Below are 21123 nucleotides of genomic sequence, written 5' to 3'. Positions count from 1 at the left end.
GTTTAAATGTCCAGTTATTTTTGAACCTCTTAAATTCAGGAACTATGTATGAAATGTATTTTTTGTAAAATCTCACGAATTAAAGCTGAAAGTCTGCACTTTAATCACATGTTGATTATTACTTTTTTTATTTACCGGTAAATCCACTGTGGTGGTGCACAGAGGCAAAACTTCAAATATTGTGTCCTTGCCTAGCCAATTATGGACCTGTTACCATAATGGAGTGTAAATGCATTTTTAATCCTATGCAGTGCGGTGCATTATTTTTTACATTGTAGTAAATAATATCTATATTTATGCACTTGTTTTCTCCTTAATATTTTCTATTCTCACAATAATCTGCTCAGTGGCTTATCATTGCTTTCCTTCAATATAACAATAAGGCTTTTATATAAGTTATTATCAACAGCTTTTTTTCTACAGTGAAAAGTAAACAAATTACAGCAAAGCACTCAGTTAAGTCAAGATTAGGAGATCACTGAGTAAGTTGAAGCTTTATCCTTTTTGCATAGCATATTATGGCATGAAGCACTTTCAAAACTAAATTTAACAGGAAGCACTTAGAGCATAATCCTCCGCTAAAGCAGCCCACACTTGAGGCACTATTTACTTTTAGGAGTTAACAGTATTTTTATATATATATATATATATATATATATATATATATATATATATATATATATATATATATATATATATATATATATATATATTTATTTTGTTTTTCTTGTTCTTTTTAAGCATACTTGGAGATGTTTGTGGTGCAGGAAAAATCAGAAAGAGCAGCATGACAAATGTTTACTTTGATTACATAATCATTATGCAGGGCTAGGTAATGGATAATAAGTAACGATATGTAAATGATTGGACATGAATATAACTTGAGCTCGTTATACTGCAGTAAATGTTTACCTTACTGGGCAGCTAATTCTCTTTCTTTTATTTTTAAAAATATTCTTCTTCTTCTTGAGAGCTGTCTCTTCTTATTTTCTTTAAAGAGACAACACATTTTGGTGTCCACTTGAAAGAAGCAAAGATGAAATGTAAAAGTCAGCTCAAAGATCAAATGTGACATGATATTTGGATGCAAACTATAATGTGACATTTAGAATCCCTATATACTAGTATAATTTCATAAATGTTGCCAATACAAACAAATGTATTAGAATTATAAAAATGGTTTTAAAGATAAAATAGATTTTAGGAATGTTTGACCTTGAATAAAAGGTCAGAGGTCCAAAGTAACATGAAATTTAGAATTCTGGTCTATAATTCCGTGTCCACCTACATGTTGTCAGTAAAAAAACACGGAGAGTTAGAAACATAGTTTTAAATAACTCTATATTGCATTATTATTATTCCTTTGAGTTTCAGATCAATCTATTGAACCTGAAGGAACGCAATGTGACCGAAGCGCTTTGAGTGCTCATGTAGAATAGAAACGTTCTACATAAGAACCAATCCATTTATATGTTGACAATGCACACTTCAAGTTTTTTCCACCAATAAATCAGTAAGTTGACCTGGAAGACCAAATTTTGATGTATTGTTACCATGACTCCCCTCTACACCTCTACAAAGTTATTAGAATTCATTCAAAACTTTTTAAGCCATCACCTTTAAACAAAGATTGACACACACGGAAGTTATTGGTCATTTAATAGTTAACGTCTTTTTTGGAAAATAGAGGCCCTAAAATATTTTATTTTGGAAATCATAACCGGAAAAGAATCTTCCTTGACACTAACACTGAACTTCCGGTATCAGAAACCGAGGAGGAGGAGCTAAAACGTCCGTGAAGAAACAGGAACCGTCTCCTGTGTCGTTGAACGTCAACTGATGACAGCCCTGTGAGAAAGAAAATAAAACGAAACAAATCCTTGCGCTTTGTTTTTGGTAAGTTTGTACATTTGTTCGCTTTATCGCGGCTTTTCTGCAACCAGTTTTTTCTTATTAAACGACATAATATTGAAGTGAAAGCAGAAGTGATGAACTTTATAGGCCAAGGGCAACCAGAGCTGTACCTGTTTGGCAGGATGACACTGATACAAGCTTCTGCTCTCACTGTTTTGCATATCCTGTATCCGCAAAATTCTCCTGTGATAATATCAGAAAAGCTTAGTATCAGTCTGCAGTTTTGAATTAAATCTAACTAGCTTGAGATTTTTAGCGTATAAGCTTCACTAATCATATATCTGGATATTTGGCAGAAGAAGAATGTATCTTGTATTGCATGAATTTAAGTACAATTGAGTTCGTTACTTACTACATTAAGTAGTTGATGAATAGATATTCTTAGCAGAAAATCATTCGTCTTTTTGAATTAATGAAAAAAAATCCAACTATTATAATATTTCCAGCTTCTCTAATATGTGTATGTGCTTGTTCTCTTAGTATTAAATGAAATTTAGCTATTATTAGTTTTGAAGTTCGGTTCAATGTAGGACAAAACAAGACATTAGAACATACCTACTATTTTTTCCTGACAGGACCACAAAATAATCAACAAATGAATCAAGGGGGAAAAAAATAATTCACTTGTATGTTTTGGTTTAAATGGTTTTCCAAAATAAAATATTTTTTTCACTCAGTCATCTGTGTCACCTTATACATATATGCACACTGTTTGGATCCTCTTTATCAGCTGGTGTCTGACATGTTTCACTAGTGACCAGTGCTCCCTGACCAAGACCAGTTGTGCCAGGACAGCAGGGCAGACATCAGACGCCTCATGGCTGCCAGGCACCAGAGACCTGTGGCTGCTTCAGACAGCTCAGCGAGGACCAATGAGAAGAAGTGCTGTGAGTGGTTGCCTTTCTGTCTGTGTTCTTTAGATGCAATATGAAAATGAGAGGTGTAATTTACCCTCTATTAACGAATTATTATGTTGTTGAACTTTCAGGCTTTAATCTGGTTATCTTCAATCTGGAATGTGGGACAGGGCCTAACGTAGGAATTCAGCAGATCTCTTTAACTACACAGTGTTAATGGGATGTGCTGTGACAAATTCCAGTCATGTCTGTTCTTGCCAGAGAATGGCCTTCCACAAACAGTGATGGAAAAGCAAGGGGGAAATGTTTCCATTTCATGCTCGAGCAGACAAGGTTACGCTGTGATATAGAAACATTAACCTGCAGCAAAGAGATGACGACATTGTTACGTAAAATAAAGGTTAACTAGTTAGTGAACTTTGCAGAGGTGACATTTTATTATTACAGAACACTCCCACTCTTTGCTGTCACTGTATACAGTAGGCATACCTGCCCTTTTATTTTGAAGGGTAGATTTTAGAGGGGGCTGGTTTTGAAATGTCCTTGAATGATTAATAAAGTTTATAGTTATGTGTATCTGTTTTGGTTTGTTTTTTTGTACTTATGCAAACTGCAGCTTGGGCTTCCTACATGACCAATTCTCCAACTATGATCGTGATGATCGGATTGCCCGCTAGGGGGAAAACCTATATGTCCAAGAAGCTCACACGCTACCTCAACTGGATTGGAGTACCAACAAAGGGTCAGTAATCAGGCAATGCCTGTTTCAAAAAGTCAGACACCTTTTCGCAGGAAATCAAGCTAGTAAAACCGGATATGTAGGTTAAAAAAATAAAACTGTAGATCAGTCAAAGTTAGGGTGGTTATGATGGAGTCTATGATCATCAAGACTGCAAAAATATCCATCTAATAAAAATCTTGATCTTCAGGCAAATTATTTAATTTGTAGTTGTATATGTCAACATCTCTCAACACATGGCTCTATTTGTTGTTGTTCACCTATGTTTCAATGTACACGTAATGCAGCAGAACTGGTTTGACAGATACAGCTGGTTAGGCAGAGGCAATCCTTGTCACTTAGTTTTATTGTCGTTCTCTGACTGTTTGTTTGTTTGTTCCCTTGCAGTTTTTAATCTTGGAGTGTATAGGAGAAATGCAGTGAAGTCGTACAAGTCCTATGACTTCTTCAGACATGACAATAAAGAAGCAATGGAAATTAGAAAGTGAGTAAATTAAATCCTATTCATATATGAACGTACTTTCATAAAGTAGTTCTTGTCACTAAATGCACCTGGCTACTTTCCATGTAGGACAGTCATGCAAATTCCTTTGTTGAGCCGCGTTGTGTTTGCCTAACAAAATGGCGGCATAGTTATTACAGCACATCACGCGATGATGATAACATTAATGAGCTACTGCTTTGATTTCCTGCTTATTTTTCCACAGAAAGTGTGCCATAGTGGCACTTGCGGATGTGAAGACCTATCTGAGTGAGGAGGGAGGGCAGATTGCTGTAAGGACACCATAAAAAACCCTGAACATTATTTGTATTACGTAATACATTTAAAGCAGGGTTTGATTTATGCTGAATGCTCCATGTTGTCTCTCAGGTTTTCGACGCCACCAACACTACCAGAGAGAGGAGAGAACTCATCCTTAATTTTGCAAAAGATAATGCATATAAGGTTAGAACTGCACTTATAACTGAATAATGAAACAGTTTCTGATCACCAACCTTTTGTTGTCAGATCACAGTAATATAATGGAGCATGCGATGGCTCTTCTTGGCAAGTCTTTTCTTGGAAAAAATCCCATTTACAGCCAGTTTCCAAGAAGCATATCTCAGATATTTAAGACACCCAGAGGTTACCAAATCTTCATGACTGGACAGGCTGAACATTCCTTTCTGAACATTGTTTTGGTTTCAGTGCCTTTTTCAAACTGTATAACAGACAGTAGTTAATTTGTGTTGCAGTCATTTAAAAATGTAAAATGACACCTTTCCCCCCTAATTATGCACTTCTATTTTTTTCAGGTGTTTTTTGTTGAATCAGTATGTGACGATCCAGATGTCATCGCTGAAAACATTATGGTAAATCATACATTTACTTGCTTTTTGTCTTCATGTATCAGCAAGCTTGTATCCCTGAAGTAACGAAGCTCATGATATACCGTAAATGTCTCGTTCACATAGGACGTGAAGGTGTCCAGCCCAGATTATCCTGAGAGGGACAGAGAAAGCGTCATGGGGGATTTTCTGAAGAGAATCGAGTGTTATAAAGTGACCTACCAACCTTTAGATCCAGACGAACACGACAAGTAAGAATACCCCTACTAGTTGTATTGTTCTAATCTAATAATCTAACTCTAATTTAAAATGGAAATATTTTTTTCATGGGAGTTTAAAGTCAAGGAGATATTTTATGTAAAAGAGCATGTACCTGCAGAAGTTGTCCAGAAGATGGAAACAGAAGCTCATTTATAGTGCAAAGCAGTGATTCAGAGGTCATTACTTCCTGAACTCCTACTAACTTAGTTTTAAATTTGGAAGCTTAGTGGTTTGTTTAAAGTCTTTGATAATTACACTGATAATATATTTAGATTTTTATTGATCTCACTGAGATAATACAGTGTTCTTTTAACTGTAATAAGCAAGAGTAGTTGTGGATCCTTTTACTGCTTCTCACTTCTTATGACCTTGTTAACAAGCTACTGAGAGAGAATTTTCCAGTGTATTTACACTATACCACAAGTACAAGATATGTCTTCTTTACCCTTAAGTTTTATTGGCCTGAGATTTATGTGATTCACTTATTGTTATTTTTCCTCTGCCTTACAGGAACCTGTCCTTCATCCAGGTCATCAACGTTGGCCGTAGTTTCTTGGTCAACAGGGTGCAGGATTACATTCAAAGTAAGATAGTCTACTACCTCATGAACATCCACGTCCACTCCCACTCCATCTACCTCTGCCGACACGGAGAGAGCCATCACAATGTGGAAGGACGTATAGGGGGAGACTCTGAATTGTCAGAGAGAGGAAAAGAGGTGCTTTAGTTTTTTTTCTTGTAAAGAGTTAGATGAGATTGGTAACAATGCCCATATTTATGTTTTAAATTTAATATTAACACCAACAGGCTATTTTAGCATAAACAGATAAATAGAGGGTAATGGGTGATTTGGCTCTGGCTAATATCACCTTCAAAACAATAAGCTTTAAAAGGAGGTGTGATCAAAAAGTTCTGGGAGAAGGACGTCTAACTCAAAACTTAGACGTTTCTCCAGTTTATCAACAACACTTTTACCTTGATTTTTATTTATGTGATGTGGAGTCAAATCTGGCCACATTATAAGTGAAGATATTGTAGGCAAAAAAATAAAAGATTTCACTATGCATTTATACAGCTCTCACCACATAATGATATGGGATACAAAAATTTGAAGACAGGAAGGGGTGTTTTCTAAATAACGAATCTGGTTATCTTCAATCTGGAATGTGGGACAGGGCCTAACGTAGGAATTCAGCAGATCTCTTTAACTACACAGTGTTAATGGGATGTGCTGTGACAAATTCCAGTCATGGCAATTGAAGAATTTAAGGAGGGGCATCGTTGTGAAATTAAAGAACACATGTAAGTTGTCAGAATGGAACTTGCAGAGAGTGATCTAAAAGCAGCCTAAACATTTTAAATCAGGTTAGGTTTTTGATTCTTATGGTCCATCCATTTTCTGCCATTTATCTGGATTTGATTTATGAGGACAGCAATCTAAGTAGATGCCCAGACCTCACTTTCCCCAACCACCCCCTCCATCTGATCCCAAGCCAGCTGAGACACATAATCTCTCCAGCATGTACTTGGGCTCTTGCTGGTAGGACAGTGTGCGAACCAGCTTACCTAGAAGCCATCCAGGAGATATGCTTGTTAGATGCCACCCTCACTGGTATCCAGCAACTCATGATTTCAGTCACTACCAAGAGCTTGTAGGCTAAGAATGTCAATCGACTGGTAAATAATTAGCTTCGTTCACTTTAGACTGCAGTTCACATTTCAACCATTGCAAACCACCTTGCTGCACACTGGAGGTCACTGCCTGACCACATCATCTGTGAAAAGCAGAAATGTGAACAGAATCATTGATGAAGGGCAGCCATGGTGGAGTCCTGGGCCCTGTGCTTCGTACGTCGCTTACTACATCCAAGATCAAATGAAACATCCAAGACCAAATCATCGCGCTAACTCTGAGCTCGCTATTCCGGTTCCCCGAACACACCTGTTGTTGACGATTAGTATAGCTGGATGAAGTAATGTGAGATCACTGGGTGGCCCAACAGGGGCTACGCATCGATAGTAGAAACATTGATCGGCAACCCTTTGATTGGTCGGCGAAAATGTCGAAGGAGTGCGCTCGGTATTTTTCGGCAGCAGAGCAAGAACTCTTGAGTGAGGGATTTCAGGAGTTTCAGAGTTTAATTAAAACGCAAGGGAACACTGCAAAGGCTGCAAAAGCAAGTAGAGAGGGCTGGCAGAAAGTTGCTGACAAATCAAACTCGTAAGTAATTCAATAATAACAATAATAATGGAGTGGATTTATATAGCGCTTTTCAAGGCACCCAAAGCGCTTTACAATGCCACTATTCATTCACTCTCACATTCACACACTGGTGGAGGCAGCTACGATTGTAGCCACAGCTGCCCTGGGGCAGACTGACAGAAGCCAGGCTGCCATATCGCGCCATCGGCCCCTCTGGCCAACACCAGTAGGCGGTAGGGTAGATTTATCATATCACACCATATTATCCAATATTATATTACATTATATTATATTATAATATGTTATATTATATCCCCTTTCACATTAGAGCCACAACAGGACCCACTAGAACATGGGAACAAGTAAAAGTGAAATATAAGAATATTCTACAGAATGGTAATATTTATCACTTATATTGCTTGTCGTCTCTTGGAAAGAGACCCTGGAATACTCTGTTTGTTTGTTCATAACAGCAACCAAGAAAAGGGCAGAGCAAAAAAAAGACAGGTGGTGGTCCTGCACCCCCTCGTCAACAAGTTGGTTAAGTGAATAATACCCTCACGGGAAAATCGATATCTCTCTATGAGCACACTGTCGCGCTGAGCTAAAGGATCCTGTCTGTCCCGCAATATACGCTGAATTCTGAGGACTCTCCTTATCAATCTTGCACCTTCCGCAATGGGCTGCTCGCGTAAACGGACAGGACATGGCTGCGACAGGCTTCCCAAATCCACCTTCGCTTTTATAGCCGTGGTCTCTCATCTTGATTACACGAAGTAATTTACAATTACTACTCTGAAATATGAATTACATCTGTAATAATCACATACATGTAATAGAATGTTAATAGTACATTTCCCTTTTTTAGGGAATGACCTGTATGTATCTGTGTGAAATCAATAAAAGGATCAAGTGCTGCATTATCTTTAGTTACATTGATGTTATTTATTTATGGTGAAACAGTGGTGGAATATCGCTGTTGCTTTCGTATGAATGACGCGGACATACCTGCGTGGCCGCGATCTAATCCTGTTTACATAAAGTAAACCTGCTCCCCAGCAGGTTTACGCTTACGGCTCTGTTGCTATGACAGCAAGTCCCGGATGGGCTTCGGGGAACCGAACGATCCAGGATCACGCGAAATCGTCAACAATCTCATCCAGCTAACTCACTTAGTGCGGTACGAAGAACAGGCCCCAAGTCTCACAGAGTCTGACTTACTGCATGCAATCCAAACAAAGCACTTACTAGTCTGACTCTTTCTTCACCTCTGGTGTCCATCATCTGGTTCAGGGGTTACCGCCGTGCACTTTGTAGCCACAGCGCTGTAGCTCTCAGCTTCGGCAATAGAGCTGCTTAACATGGTCCACTCATACTCAGCTTTTCTAGCCTCTAGTTTCTAGCCTTACTTGTTTGGTGCACAAACCTGTCCATCACGACAAGGTGGCAATTGAAGAATTTAAGGAGGGGCATCGTTGTGAAATTAAAGAACACATGTAAGTTGTCAGAATGGAACTTGCAGAGAGTGATCTAAAAGCAGCCTAAACATTTTAAATCAGGTTAGGTTTTTGATTCTTATGGTCCTGCTCCTTGAACCTGTAAAATACAGTTCAACTGAACGTGAGAAGAATGACTTTATAGTCAGTTCTTAAACATATTTGTGTTTTCATATGCTATGTTTGACAGTTTGCAGCTGCACTGAAGAGGTTTGTGAAAGAGCATAAATTGTCAGACCTGAAAGTTTGGACCAGCCAGCTAAGACGCACCATTCAGACAGCAGAGGAGCTGAGTATTCCCTATGAACAGTGGAAGATTCTCAATGAAATAGATGCTGTAGGTATTACTTAAGTTTTATATATACAAACTTTTGTTAAACTTCTTGAAATACAGCTTAAAGTCTGCACTTTAATGACTCCTTGATTGTTGTGTGCAACTGTGATGTCTACAGAGGAAAAACTACAATAAATGTGTCATTTTCATGTGTGAAACTGTATTTGCCTGCATATATTGGAACGGACACAGTGAAAACATGATAAGTCTCGATCTTATTACTTTGTATTTTAGGGAGTGTGTGAAGAAATGACCTATAAGATGATTGAGGAAAAATACCCAGAGGAGTATGCTATGCGAGACCAGGACAAGTATCATTACCGCTACCCTGGAGGAGAGGTAAAAGGTTTAATTTTATCCTGGAGTGTTGTTTGACCTGCCATATATTACCACTGTGAGTTTGTCAAGTTTATGCAACAGGCTTTAAATTTCAAGTTTATTTTTTACTTTTTATTTCTCATTATTCTTTTACCATAGTGTGAATGCCAGAGGGCTGCGGATGAATCATCAGTCAGAAAAACAGAAGTTAAAAATGTTGTCAGCTGCAAGAATAGCTTCTTTTTTTTTTTTTTTTGGACACTTTTTATTTGTTTAGGAACATTTTTATGCAACAAGCTTCTTTTTTAACTACAAATGCATCATTATATGTGACAGAACAGAAGATTTTATGCTGAGATGAATAGAAATACGATGAGCTCATATTGCAGAGGAGAATAGAATAAAGACACGTCAGCTATATTGTTGCTGTTCATCATAACTAACACTGACTAATAAAGAAAAGGGAAAATTAAAATAACAGTAAGCACATGACAAAATTAGATCTTGCAGTAGTTAGTCAAAGATTTTTTGATGTAACAAACTGAAAAATGTGAAACTGAATGGACCTCTTTCATTTGACTCTCTCCATAGTCCTATCAGGACCTGGTTCAGCGGCTGGAGCCAGTGATCATGGAGCTGGAGCGACAGGCTAATGTTCTGGTCATCTGTCATCAGGCTGTCATGCGCTGCTTGCTCGCATATTTTCTGGACAAAGGCGCAGGTGACATGCTCAGAAATAGGATATGCTAAACATGCTAAAGCACCTTCTCAGATTACAGGTTTACAGTGCTGAGTGATCCATTTCAGCCAGCATTGTCATTACCACAACTAATTTGCCCAGATAAATAAGCACTCATTCATACAAGTTAATTCAATGCAATTTAGTTGTATTTAAATAGTGCCAAATTACAACAACAGTTGTAATACAGTCAGCAGAAATACAAAGTTAACAGAAATACACTAAATGACTCATGCACGTGCAACTTTAATGGATGAGAAGCAGTTTCCAAAGCACTTACTATTTTTGTTTCTTTATATTTGGAGAAATATCACATGGGGCACTAAATTTAGATATTGTCATGACTTTGAAATGTGCATTTCCACATTACCAGTTGTTTCCTTATTGTAGATTATGCACTTGGCATTGTGTGAATGGCTGCATAGCAGTGCCAAAGGCCACCAGTGTGCAGGTTTACTTTTTAAAAAGCTGGTTTTACTTTTCACCAATATATCCTAAAAAAACTATTTCATTTCAGCAAAATGAAAATAAGTGATTTTTAAGGAATAAGTGGGCCTGTAAAAGAGGTAATCTAAACAGAACCTTTTTCTAATTTACTGCTTAAAAAAGTGAGAGACAGCTACCTATATATTCGTGGATGAAACCATTATGAAGGGAGAAACCGGAGGGACAGTAACTAATTCAAAACAAATAAGCCCCATTCCTCCATGCTCTCACAACAGATGGTTTCATTTCACTCATTAGGTCTCTGTATTTCAGCCAGCCGCACCCTCAACCCCCTCTTTGGTCTAACCAGAAAGGACTAAGCCAGGTACCTCATAAAGCAGAAAAAGTAATTAAAGCAACCATCATTTAGAATTTTAGACTACAGTCTAATGTAATAAAACGTGTGGAAAAAAGAAACACAAGCTAAACAAGCTAGGTGTGTACAATGCAACTCCAGTGACTGCAACAAAAATATGGTAATAATGTAATGATGTGGGAGTTTGTGAAACCATAAATCTGGTTTATGTGTTGAGAGTAGTGTGGCTGAATATTGCAAAAGGGTCATTTCAGCTGTTGTGCGGCTGTGGGCACGGCAATCGCAGGCTGAGCAGTGAGAACCGCACATAACTGCCGGGAGGTGTTTTCTGAAGAATGAATAGTAAATTTATTTTAAGCCTTTTTAAGTGCTGCACACTTTCAACCAATCACAATCTAATTAATTATTATTCTCAATCTCATCTACAAATGGCGCCAGACTATTGCGTCACACACTCTTTAGTGCTCAAAGTGCAATTCATACTTTTATAGACATCAGCCAACTGTGCGCTGTTAGTACGTGCATCTCTAATTCATATAACAGAATTAGGCACAGGCTTAGATGGATGTTGTGTCCACCCACCATGTTTTCTGTGCCATGAGCTCTAAGTTCCAGCGAAGAACCTCTAAGAATAGTACAGCTTTAACTGCAGTATACTGTGTATTAAGCTGTGTCCCAGTGCAGTAAACAGGGTGGATGTTATTTGGCAGAGCAGAATCACTGATATAAATATTTTGACCACATTAGACAGTGGATGGTAATGAAACAATCAATCATTTAGTTAGACTTTCATTCTGTGATTGTCTTTTTAATGCCACCACATGGGGGAGTCTAAGTCACAACCTTTCAGATCAACTTTTTCTGCATGTATATTTTTTAATGAATATAGGGGGAAACAGCCACATAAAAATGCCGACTGTTTCCAGATTAATCAAAATTTAACATAAGGAACATCTGCTAAACATGACGCAGTGAAGAGAGCACCACTCTTTGCAGACTACTCTGTTTTTAAGACATGTAGGAGATGATTGGTTTTAAAGTAGCACCATGTGCCTGATAATGCACTGAGTTATATCTCCAGAGATTTAGATATTCAGGTATGTCTGTAAAAAGTGATGTAAATAAGTGACGTCTGTAATGACGTACTTCCTGATTGCCGCTGTCTTCTCCAGTGTTTGGAAAATAAACAGATCAGAAAGACGCCATCAACAGCAGTAGCAAGAGTTCAAGCTATACAATTAGGACTCCCCGTGATATAGAAATGTGTTTTTAGTGTCCCTCTATATTTTCATTTATGAAGGTAAATATTATGACATAACGAAAATGTTGTCTAGAAGGGTTAGAAAAAATAAATGAGAGTGAAAATAAAATAACAAAAACACAGGACAGGAAAGACTGATGTTGTTATTATTGGGCACAAACAAGGTAAGAATGTCGTATATGTGAACGCCATTGGCAATCAGAAACTTGGAAAGGGACAGATTAGATCATTATGTGCTGAAAGCTTCTTTATGTACTTGATCATGTGACGTGAGCATTACTTTTGGAAAATAATTAGTTCACTCACTACCATAATATGGCGTGGGCAGAAGTGGTTCTGTCAGTCAGCAGAGGAAGTGGTCAGTGCTCCTGGATCGGTTTAAAAGCTCAACCACAGTCTGACTGCAAAAACCAAAGTGTGGGTGCTGCTTTGACTGGCTTCATGTCCCACTGCACATGAGACATACAGCAGAGTTAACAGCAACATGCACTGTACCTCCATAAAGCGCAGCATAAGTTTTACAGCTGGCCTGCCACTTCAGACATGACAGTAAACTCCACAAACATGTAGGAGAACATGAAAAGCATGACTGGGTGAAACCACAGTAATCTCACTGGCCACTTTTATTCATGTTGGTACAGATGACCTGCCCTTCTTGAAGTGCCCCCTACACACTGTCCTAAAACTCACCCCTGTGGCTTATGGTAAGTCCCTACTTTGTTGTTAAGTCAACTAAACATCCTCACTTGTTTTTGTTGCCTTGTTGTAATGTATTTTGGTTCCTTCTCCTAGGTTGTAAAGTGGATGTATTTGACCTGGGGGTGGAGGCTGTCAACACTCACAGGGATAGACCATTAGTAAGCTTCTGCCTGTTTTCTAGTGTTTCGTATCGCAAACATGTGGTCAGTTTTCTGTAGAACCGTTCATCCTATTCTTTGTCACGTGTTTGTCCATAGTATGGAGTCTGAAACATCAGTCATCTGTGTTAACCAGCGCCATGTTAAGAGTTATTCTTTGGAATAATTGTTCCTCATTCTCGAAAAGCCTTTCAGAATTGCACTTGTAATTTCGATCCAACAGTTAGATAAGAAGATTTATACCAATCATTCCAATCATATCTGACTATATCTAGAAAGGAAGCAGTGGAAACAACAGCTAGCCTGTGTTTAAGTTATTTACAGTCACAAGCCACTTTGTTTGGTTGCTAGTATACCATTCTAGGATCGGGTTGGATCCACTTTAGCCTTAAAACCTGTCTTAATTCTTTGTGGCATAAATTCAACAAGGCACTGAAAAGATTCCTCAGAGATTTCGGACTATATTGGCATGATAGCCACACATAGTGGCTGCACATTTATCAGCATGGTCTCAGTCTACTGCTCCACCACATCCCACAAAACATGGTCAGCAACAATAATGAGCTAGACTATGGTGTTTAATCAATGCTCGACTGATAATAAGTAAGGAAAGTATCCCTCCCACCTTTACACCACCAACAGCCTGAACTGTTGCTACCATCTGAATGTTACAGTAGGAAAGCTGACTCATCAGATAAGGCAATATTGTGTTGTCCAGTTTTGGTGAGCCTGTACAAATGGTAGCCTTGTTTTCCTGCTCTATCCTAACAGTACTAGCACCCAGTGTGGTGTTCTGCTGCTGTATTTGTACATTTGTTTCTCGGTTCCACGTCTTAAGCGTACAGAGATACTCCTCTGCATATCTTGGTTGTAACTAGCAGTTATTGCAGTTACAGTTCTCTTCCTCTCAGCTCAAATCAGTTAGCTGCTTTCACCCAGCAAACTGCTACTTACTGAATATTTTCTCCTTTTTTTTTTTTTTTGAGAATTTTCTGTATTTGTATTCAAGTTTCGGAAATACTCAGACCTGCTCTACTAACCATGCCACCTTAAATCGCCTTTCCTCCCCATTCCGATGCTCTGTTTGGACTTCAGCAGGCTGTCTTGATCAAATCAATGAATAGCAGTGCTGCCATGTGATTTGCTGATTAGATATTTGTGTTAACGAGCAGTTTACAGGTGTACCTAATAAAGTGGCCAGTGAGTGTAAATCTTTGTCCCAGTTTTTCTAATGTAATGTGTGGGACTATTTCTTGATCAGGTGCAATGAATCCTGGAGTTTTGTCCTCACTGTGCGGGTACGGCCATTGTCTCTGGTGGGAGATAGGTCAGTGCAAAAAAGTTTTCCACCTCTCCTTGTCCATCTGTTGTTGGCTCCAGGTGGAGGGGAGCTCTTTGGTGACTCCTTTTTAGTGTTTCTTAGTTGGCCTTTCCTTTGTTTCCCTCAGAGATTCCTTTAAAGGGTATATCTGCTAGTGCTACTTTAAAAAGCACGTGGCCCATCATCCTCAGTGCCTTCTCTTTACTTGTTCAGCAGGTAGTTGGTTTAGTGTTTCTTCTACTAATGTCAGCAAGCAATAAAAACTACAGGAAAGTCTGTGGTAAGTTATGTGTGAGGTATATTATTAACTCTGTTTCTGCTTTTATAAACACCTGTTGTGTGGGGAAATACATCCAAACTTGTTTATGTACTCAAACACCTTTATCGCTTTTGGGAAATTCTATTTAAGGAGTTCCCTTAAATGTTCTGAATTTTAAGAAATGTATCAGGACATCCCCTTGTAGCACTCATCAGTGAGGTCCATGTCTGCTCTCTGCCCGTGGAGCTCATGCTGATTAGTTACAAGTATTTAAAGTCTGAGTCCTGAGACAAAGTGGGTGTTAACACATAAACACGTTTACTGAGAAACCTCTTGTTAACTGTGGTGAGAAATATCCTGTCCCCTCAGACTAACATGACAATGGCTCTTCTATTTATGGTTGTTTGTGTCAGTGGCTGTCTTTCCCAAACATGGAACGCACTGATTTTAGACCAAGGAGAGGTTTAGTCATTGTAACATAAAAGTTAGTCCACTTTCTCTTTTTGTTCTTTGCTGAGCAGAATAAAGGCCAAACAGATGCCATACCAGCTTTCCTTCGAAGAAACAGCTTCACACCGCTGTCCAGCCAAGACCAGATTAAACGACCTCGTCTTTACAGTGTGGGGAACCCTTCACATACTCGTATGTCCCAGGCCCCTACTTTACCCAGCATGCAATTCTCTGAGGCATCTGAAGGGTCAGAAACGGTACAAAGTGAGGTCAGTGCCTTTCTCACACAAGATACTGTGGTTATAGGTCAGCTGGTATGGCTGAATATACAGATAAATATTATATATTCATATAAATATCTGAAACAGACTAAACAATCAGCAAATTATGTTAGATGAGTCAGAATGTATCAGAATAAATAAAGTGATTCAACCAACATTTACTATTGTTGCTCACACAATGGATGATGAGATGTCCATGTGGACATGCACTGGCTTTTTGTAACAATTTAGCTTCAAAGTCGGCTTGGCTAATAATGATAATTAAAAAGCAGTGTGACGGTGTAAAAAAACTGTGTTATTTTATCCACCATTTACTCTGACACTGAATTGCGTGGGACACTAACAGTACCAACGTTGCCTTGCTTGTAGCCACAAAGGTTCATGTGAAAAATGGAGATAACAAAAAGTCTCAGTAGGCACAAATTTGGAGGCCATCCTTGCTTGTCTTGTAACAGTGAAGACACATGACACAACTGGCTGTGAAAAATTAGCAAAATGAAAACTGAACTAACATTTGAAACTAATACTGTAGATAGGGCTGCTCAATTAATCGAATTTTAATCACGATTACGATCTGGGCTTTCAACGATCATTAAAAATGACTGAGCCGATTATTAGCCCCTCCCTCATTTATCCGCGACACCTTAAAGGCCGGTCCGTGAAAATATTGTCGGGCATAAACCGGTCCGTGGCGCAAAAAAGGTTGGAGACCGCTGATTAAGAGGACCCGAGGGAAGCTCGGAAAGCTAAGCAGAAGTTATTTGGAGAGTGACTGCCGTTGGTTGAAAAGAGAGTTTAAAAAAAAAAAAAAACTTCAGTGGTGTTGCACACTATTTTATATTATTTTTTTTAAGTCATTGTTAACCCTTTAAAGCCGGTCAGAGCAGCACGCTCCGTTTTGCGTAACTATTTTTAAATCCCTGTAGAACCTGAACCGTGTAAGCTAGCGCAATAATTTGTTTTGCATATGAAACCGGAGGAGTTGTACTTACATCTTATGCCATCAGCTTGTCCTCGGTCACGGTTTCCTTCCACATATAGCTTTGCAAAAATTGCATAAAAAGCGCTTGCAGGAACAAAAACATAATATTCCAGAAACACGCTTTGCCGATCCGATCAGCTGTTCGTAACACTTCCCACAGTGAAATGAGGCACCTGCTGTTTTCTTTGCAAATTTGCATCATAGGATTGTTTTTTGTTTTTCCTGCAGTATATAAAAATTGGTGTATCTCCAAAATAAAACTATGAAGACACTCAAAATAAATTTCCTGTGGTAGGAAACTATTTTTTGCAACTTTATTGTATTTAAAGTTTTGAGGGATAAACCTCTTAAATTTCTCCAAGTAGAAATATATGTAAACAAAACAAAAGCGATTTTCAATTTTTTTTGTAGTTTATTGCACTTTTTTGCAATTTATGTAATTACTATGGACTTAATGCATACATATTATTAAAATATGGGCTATAACAGTTGTATTGAAATGCTCCCACAAATGGCACTACAGCATGTAAAAAAAAAATAATAATAATATAAGCTCTGGTGGACTTGGTTCCATAGTAGGTCTTAAAGGGTTAAATAAATATCGTCAAATAATCGTGATCTCAATTTCAGTGAAAATAATCGTGATTATCATTTTTGCCATAATCGAGCAGCCCTAACTGTAGACATGATTAATATAGGAAAAAGTTAAAAGTTGAAAGGTTAACAGCAGCATACAGTGAAATATGATGACTGAAAAAAACTCAAAGCAACTAAACCAGTCTTATCATTATTTTTTATTATGAAAAGTGTTAGACAAACAGAACCTTTGGTAATCAGTTATTACTGGAATATAACGGAACAATGTTATCAAGTGCTATAAAGATTGTTCTTTAGTTTGTTCTAACGTGTTTATCACAGGTGCAATGCACCGTCTGGACAATCACTGCTCTGCATGTACACATATGCCTATCTTTTCTCATACCATACAGCATGAGGGAGGATTATTTATCTTTTTATTTAAATAATTGATTCAAGGTTTAAATAAAAGTATTCTGTATGTACAAATGTACTTTAAGTGTTAAGGTTTTGGGCTGGCAGAGGCCAGCATAAGCAAACCCAGGATGGTTTGTTTTTCATGTTCATGGATGTTTACAACAAGCAATGTTCCTTCATAAGGATGTTGGATGTGTATACATGAATATAACTTTTTGTTACCCAAAAAGTGACCTTTTAGCTGTAGTAGGACAGAAAATCAGTGTCTCACTCTGAGCTGTGACCTCAGATTTTAGTATTAGTTCAAGTTCAGTCGGCGCCAGTCAAAACAAATAGCTCATTCCTGTTTGGGTTAAAGCAGTCTACTTTCTCTCCCTTGCTTTTCCCTCTTGCAGAACTCTCTAAATGGTTTCACTGGTGCAGACACAGATGACTGTGTGGAGTTTAAAAACAGAAGTACATAAAAAGGTATTCATAACCTTCCTCTTATCTGTTACACAGAACATTATACATATATCAGTATACTTTATACTCTGTACTGTACTTTACAATACTATACACTCACTGGTGACCTTATTAGTTACACCTTATTAGTACTTGTTTGGATCCCTTTTGCCTTCAGGACTGCCTTGATTCATGGACACATCAAAGATTTTGGTCTATATTCACTTGATAGCATCAAACAGTTTCTACAGATTTGTCAACTGCACATCTGTGATGCAAATCTTCCATTTCACATCCTAAAGGTGCTTTCATGTTGTTAACACCAAGTTCTGACCCTACCATCCAGATGTCACAGCAGATGTTTGTCCAACTTTGTTGACTCTGTGCAAATTATAGCCTCAGTTTGCTGTTCTTAGCTGATGGTGCATTTAGAAATGCTCTTCGGCATACCTTGATGGTAGCAAGTGGTTATTTAGCTGCATAAAATAACATAGCAACAATCTGTTCTCAAACCACAGTTCCAGAGATCAGCTCTTTCCAAAAGCTTAACAATAAAAGTATGTCTTCAACTTTAATTTAGAGGCATTCACTCACAGTTGATGGTCACTCAGGAGTCATTCTACAGCAGGGGTCGGCAACTCCAGGCCCCCTGGATCAACACACCTGAATCAAATGACTAGTTCATTAACAGGCCTCTGGAGAACTTCAAGTAATGTTGAGGAGGTAATTTAGCCATCTGAATGAGCTGTGTTGGATCAAGGACACATCTAAAACCAGCAGCACACCGGCACTTGAGGCCTATAGTTGCCTAGCCCTGTTCTAGAGCCTTGGTGCAACTGCAGCAAAGGCTGGATGGATGGATGCAGGTGGAAGATCATTTAAGACCACTGGATTACAGCAAGTGCTACCAAGGCTGGTAGCACTGGAGTAATTTGATCTCTCTCTTTTTTTTTCTTGAGAGTGTTCGAAACTGTGGTTGACCACAGAAATTTGTCAATTTTACAATTTGTGTCAGAGATTTTTTAACTTGTGTTTTAATGAGAGGACATTAAAGTGCCCTTTCAACTATTACCCTCCCAGTTAATAGTTGAAAACTAATGGAAATCCAATTTCTTATAGGCAACATTACTTTTGCTGACTGACGCTCACTGGGTATTTTGTGTTTTTTCTTTTTATAATCATTATCTGTAAAGCCTAGAAATCATTGTGTGGGAAAAACCCAGGAGATCAGCAGTTTCTGAAATACTTGAAATAGCCCATCTGTCACCAATAACTCTGCCACATTCAAAGTAACTTAAATTACCATTCTTTCCCTTTCTTTTGCTTAGTTTGAACTTCAGCAGGTTGTCTTGCTCTTGTTTTCATGCCTCAAAGCAAAGATTACTTGCATTAACTAGCAGTTGCCGAGGTATACCTAACAAGGTGGCTGGTGAGTGAACTGTATTACAGTTGTCTCATTGCTTCATTTTTGTCTTTTATCCCAGGCTTTTCTCGACAAGTCCAGTACTGACCAGCAAGGACCAGCAGAAAGAAACCCAAAAAGCTTCGGTCATTATGATTTTAAGCATGGACTTGCAAGTTAGAGCATGTGTGTACATAAATGAAGTCAGCGAATGTGTGATCCATTCAAATATACAAATCAAACACTTGTACCAAAGACACTCTCAACACCATCCATTAGTTGCTAGCACACTCCATATAATATTGCAGATTACAGTCATGGTGTGCTTTATTAGATGTCGAATATGCTGATTGTGAAATTTATACCTCAACCTTTTTTCTTCAGTGTAGTATAAGAGAATTTCTGTCTTGAAGGAAGCCATGTGCAGCCTTATTTTGTGCTTAGATTGTTTCACTTTTAATTTTAAGGTCACTTAGTTATGTGCATTCTCCCTCTGACAACCTGTAGCAATAAATGTATTGTGAGGTGCAATTTAGGTATGCAGAAGTGCGATTTAGTTTTCAGGGGGAAGCCATAAGCTGTAAACATTAATGACATGTTTCGTCCAGCCCTATAAAAAGTGCAGGATCTACTGTGTGTCGACTTTAATCTGTGACAGTTAGTTAATCTTCTCTCTTGAGATGTGTACTTCTTCTTTTATTTTGTCTTCCGTATAAATAACAGCTTCGATATAGAATCATGGCACTGTGATCATGTAAAGCTGCTCACCTTTGAACTGCATAAAATTAATGCAGATTTTCTAAACACAGAGGTTACTTGTACAGCAGTATTGGATGTTATGTTGGTTTGTAATGCTTTAGATTTCGTCACGGGGAAAAACAAATCAGGGCCTTTGTAGTTCTACCTTTACTGTCCATATGGAACGACAAGATTGAAAAAGGGTCATTTAGGAAAGTACCTTTATTTACAGGAATATAGGCTTTGACCCAGGTAATCAAAGATATGATATGCAAAATTGTTTCCTTGAATGGAAGGAAATGGAATTGACGACACATTTGAATGTCTTAAAATGAACTTGTAGCTAATGTAGCTGCACACATTTTACCACAGTTACACTGTTTTTACACAGACTGTCATTTGTATTTAAGACTGACTTGGAAATAAAGTCTTTATTCCAGTAAAGAAATCTGTGCAATCTCAGTGGGAGTAACCTTCCTGTTTGCTAAACTCCAGAGACATGCATCAACAGAGTTGAATGAGGGAGCGATCTAAGGACAAATCTAAATCTGGGAATGAGATACATTTAGATTGAAATGTAACAGTTGGATGATACAAATCTGATATGTTGCTTTTGTGACACAGCTTTTCACTGCGTGGTCTGTTCTGCTTCTACTGTAATGATAATGTTTTCTAATATGTAAATCCAGCAGTTTTGTTTCAGAGTTCTAAAGAAAAAGGAGCTCTGTGCAGCACATTCAGCTCTGAATTGTGAATTGTTTTTGTTCTTATTTTAAATAAATAAATCCCAACTTATTTGATTCATGATTTAAGATACTGATTTGTATTTTTTGTGATTACTACCAGGAAATCAGGGAAATGCATGCTGAGAAATGACCCTCACATTGCTTTGACGCCTAAATAAGGCCTTGAATGACTGGAATGAGATAAAAAAGCCCTGGAAAACTCAACAACTGATTACAGAACAAAATATTCCAACGGGTATTTGAAAACTAGGAATGTACACCAACTTTTGTTTTCTTGGTAAAAAGATTTTAAGTGGTTTTTGCATGGTGGGTCACTGTTGCATCTCTCTCATGACTTCAGTCGTACATGACGATGATTTGAACCCAGAATTCATCACTCCATCAGGCCCGTTGCCAC

General features: G+C 38.1%; 1 protein-coding gene across 3 annotated transcripts; it reads left to right on the top strand.

Annotated features, from left to right (window-relative positions):
- Positions 1 to 1766: 1766 nt before the first annotated feature.
- LOC309696426 (6-phosphofructo-2-kinase/fructose-2,6-bisphosphatase 2-like) lies at positions 1767 to 20780 on the top strand. Of its 3 annotated transcripts, XM_082517663.1 has the most exons (17): positions 1768 to 1896; positions 2669 to 2801; positions 3388 to 3513; positions 3898 to 3994; positions 4218 to 4284; positions 4382 to 4456; positions 4807 to 4863; positions 4966 to 5090; positions 5611 to 5818; positions 8990 to 9136; positions 9368 to 9472; positions 10043 to 10172; positions 12895 to 12957; positions 13046 to 13110; positions 15212 to 15409; positions 17792 to 17864; positions 19325 to 19436. In XM_082517663.1, the coding sequence occupies exons 2-16, from the start codon at positions 2732 to 2734 to the stop codon at positions 17858 to 17860; spliced, it is 1602 nt and encodes a 533-aa protein (XP_082373789.1). In that variant the 5' UTR covers positions 1768 to 1896; positions 2669 to 2731; the 3' UTR covers positions 17861 to 17864; positions 19325 to 19436. The 3 variants fall into 3 exon arrangements, 2 of the variants coding, with proteins under 2 accessions (XP_082373790.1, XP_082373789.1); XR_014273485.1 differs by lacking the exons at positions 17792 to 17864; positions 19325 to 19436 and adding an exon at positions 14372 to 14437 and having other exon boundaries at positions 1767 to 1896; positions 15212 to 15314; XM_082517664.1 differs by lacking the exons at positions 15212 to 15409; positions 17792 to 17864 and having other exon boundaries at positions 1767 to 1896; positions 19325 to 20780.
- The last annotated feature ends 343 nt before the right edge of the window (positions 20781 to 21123 follow it).

The sequence above is a fragment of the Aulonocara stuartgranti genome (assembly GCF_965226115.1).
Source record: "Aulonocara stuartgranti genome assembly, chromosome: 20".
In the NCBI taxonomy this organism is placed as follows: domain Eukaryota; kingdom Metazoa; phylum Chordata; class Actinopteri; order Cichliformes; family Cichlidae; genus Aulonocara; species Aulonocara stuartgranti.
The sequence above is the reverse complement of the archived record's forward strand: the minus strand, read 5'-3'. Positions and strand labels throughout refer to the sequence as shown.

Bases quoted from the DNA above. Each gene is read 5' to 3' on its own strand.
- LOC309696426 (XM_082517663.1), top strand. From the start codon at position 2,732: ATGGCTGCCAGGCACCAGAGACCTGTGGCTGCTTCAGACAGCTCAGCG. The intron at 5,819-8,989 runs GTGCTTTAGTTT...TATGTTTGACAG, and splicing joins TGTCAGAGAGAGGAAAAGAG to TTTGCAGCTGCACTGAAGAG. The intron at 15,410-17,791 runs GTCAGTGCCTTT...TCCCTCTTGCAG, and splicing joins CAGAAACGGTACAAAGTGAG to AACTCTCTAAATGGTTTCAC.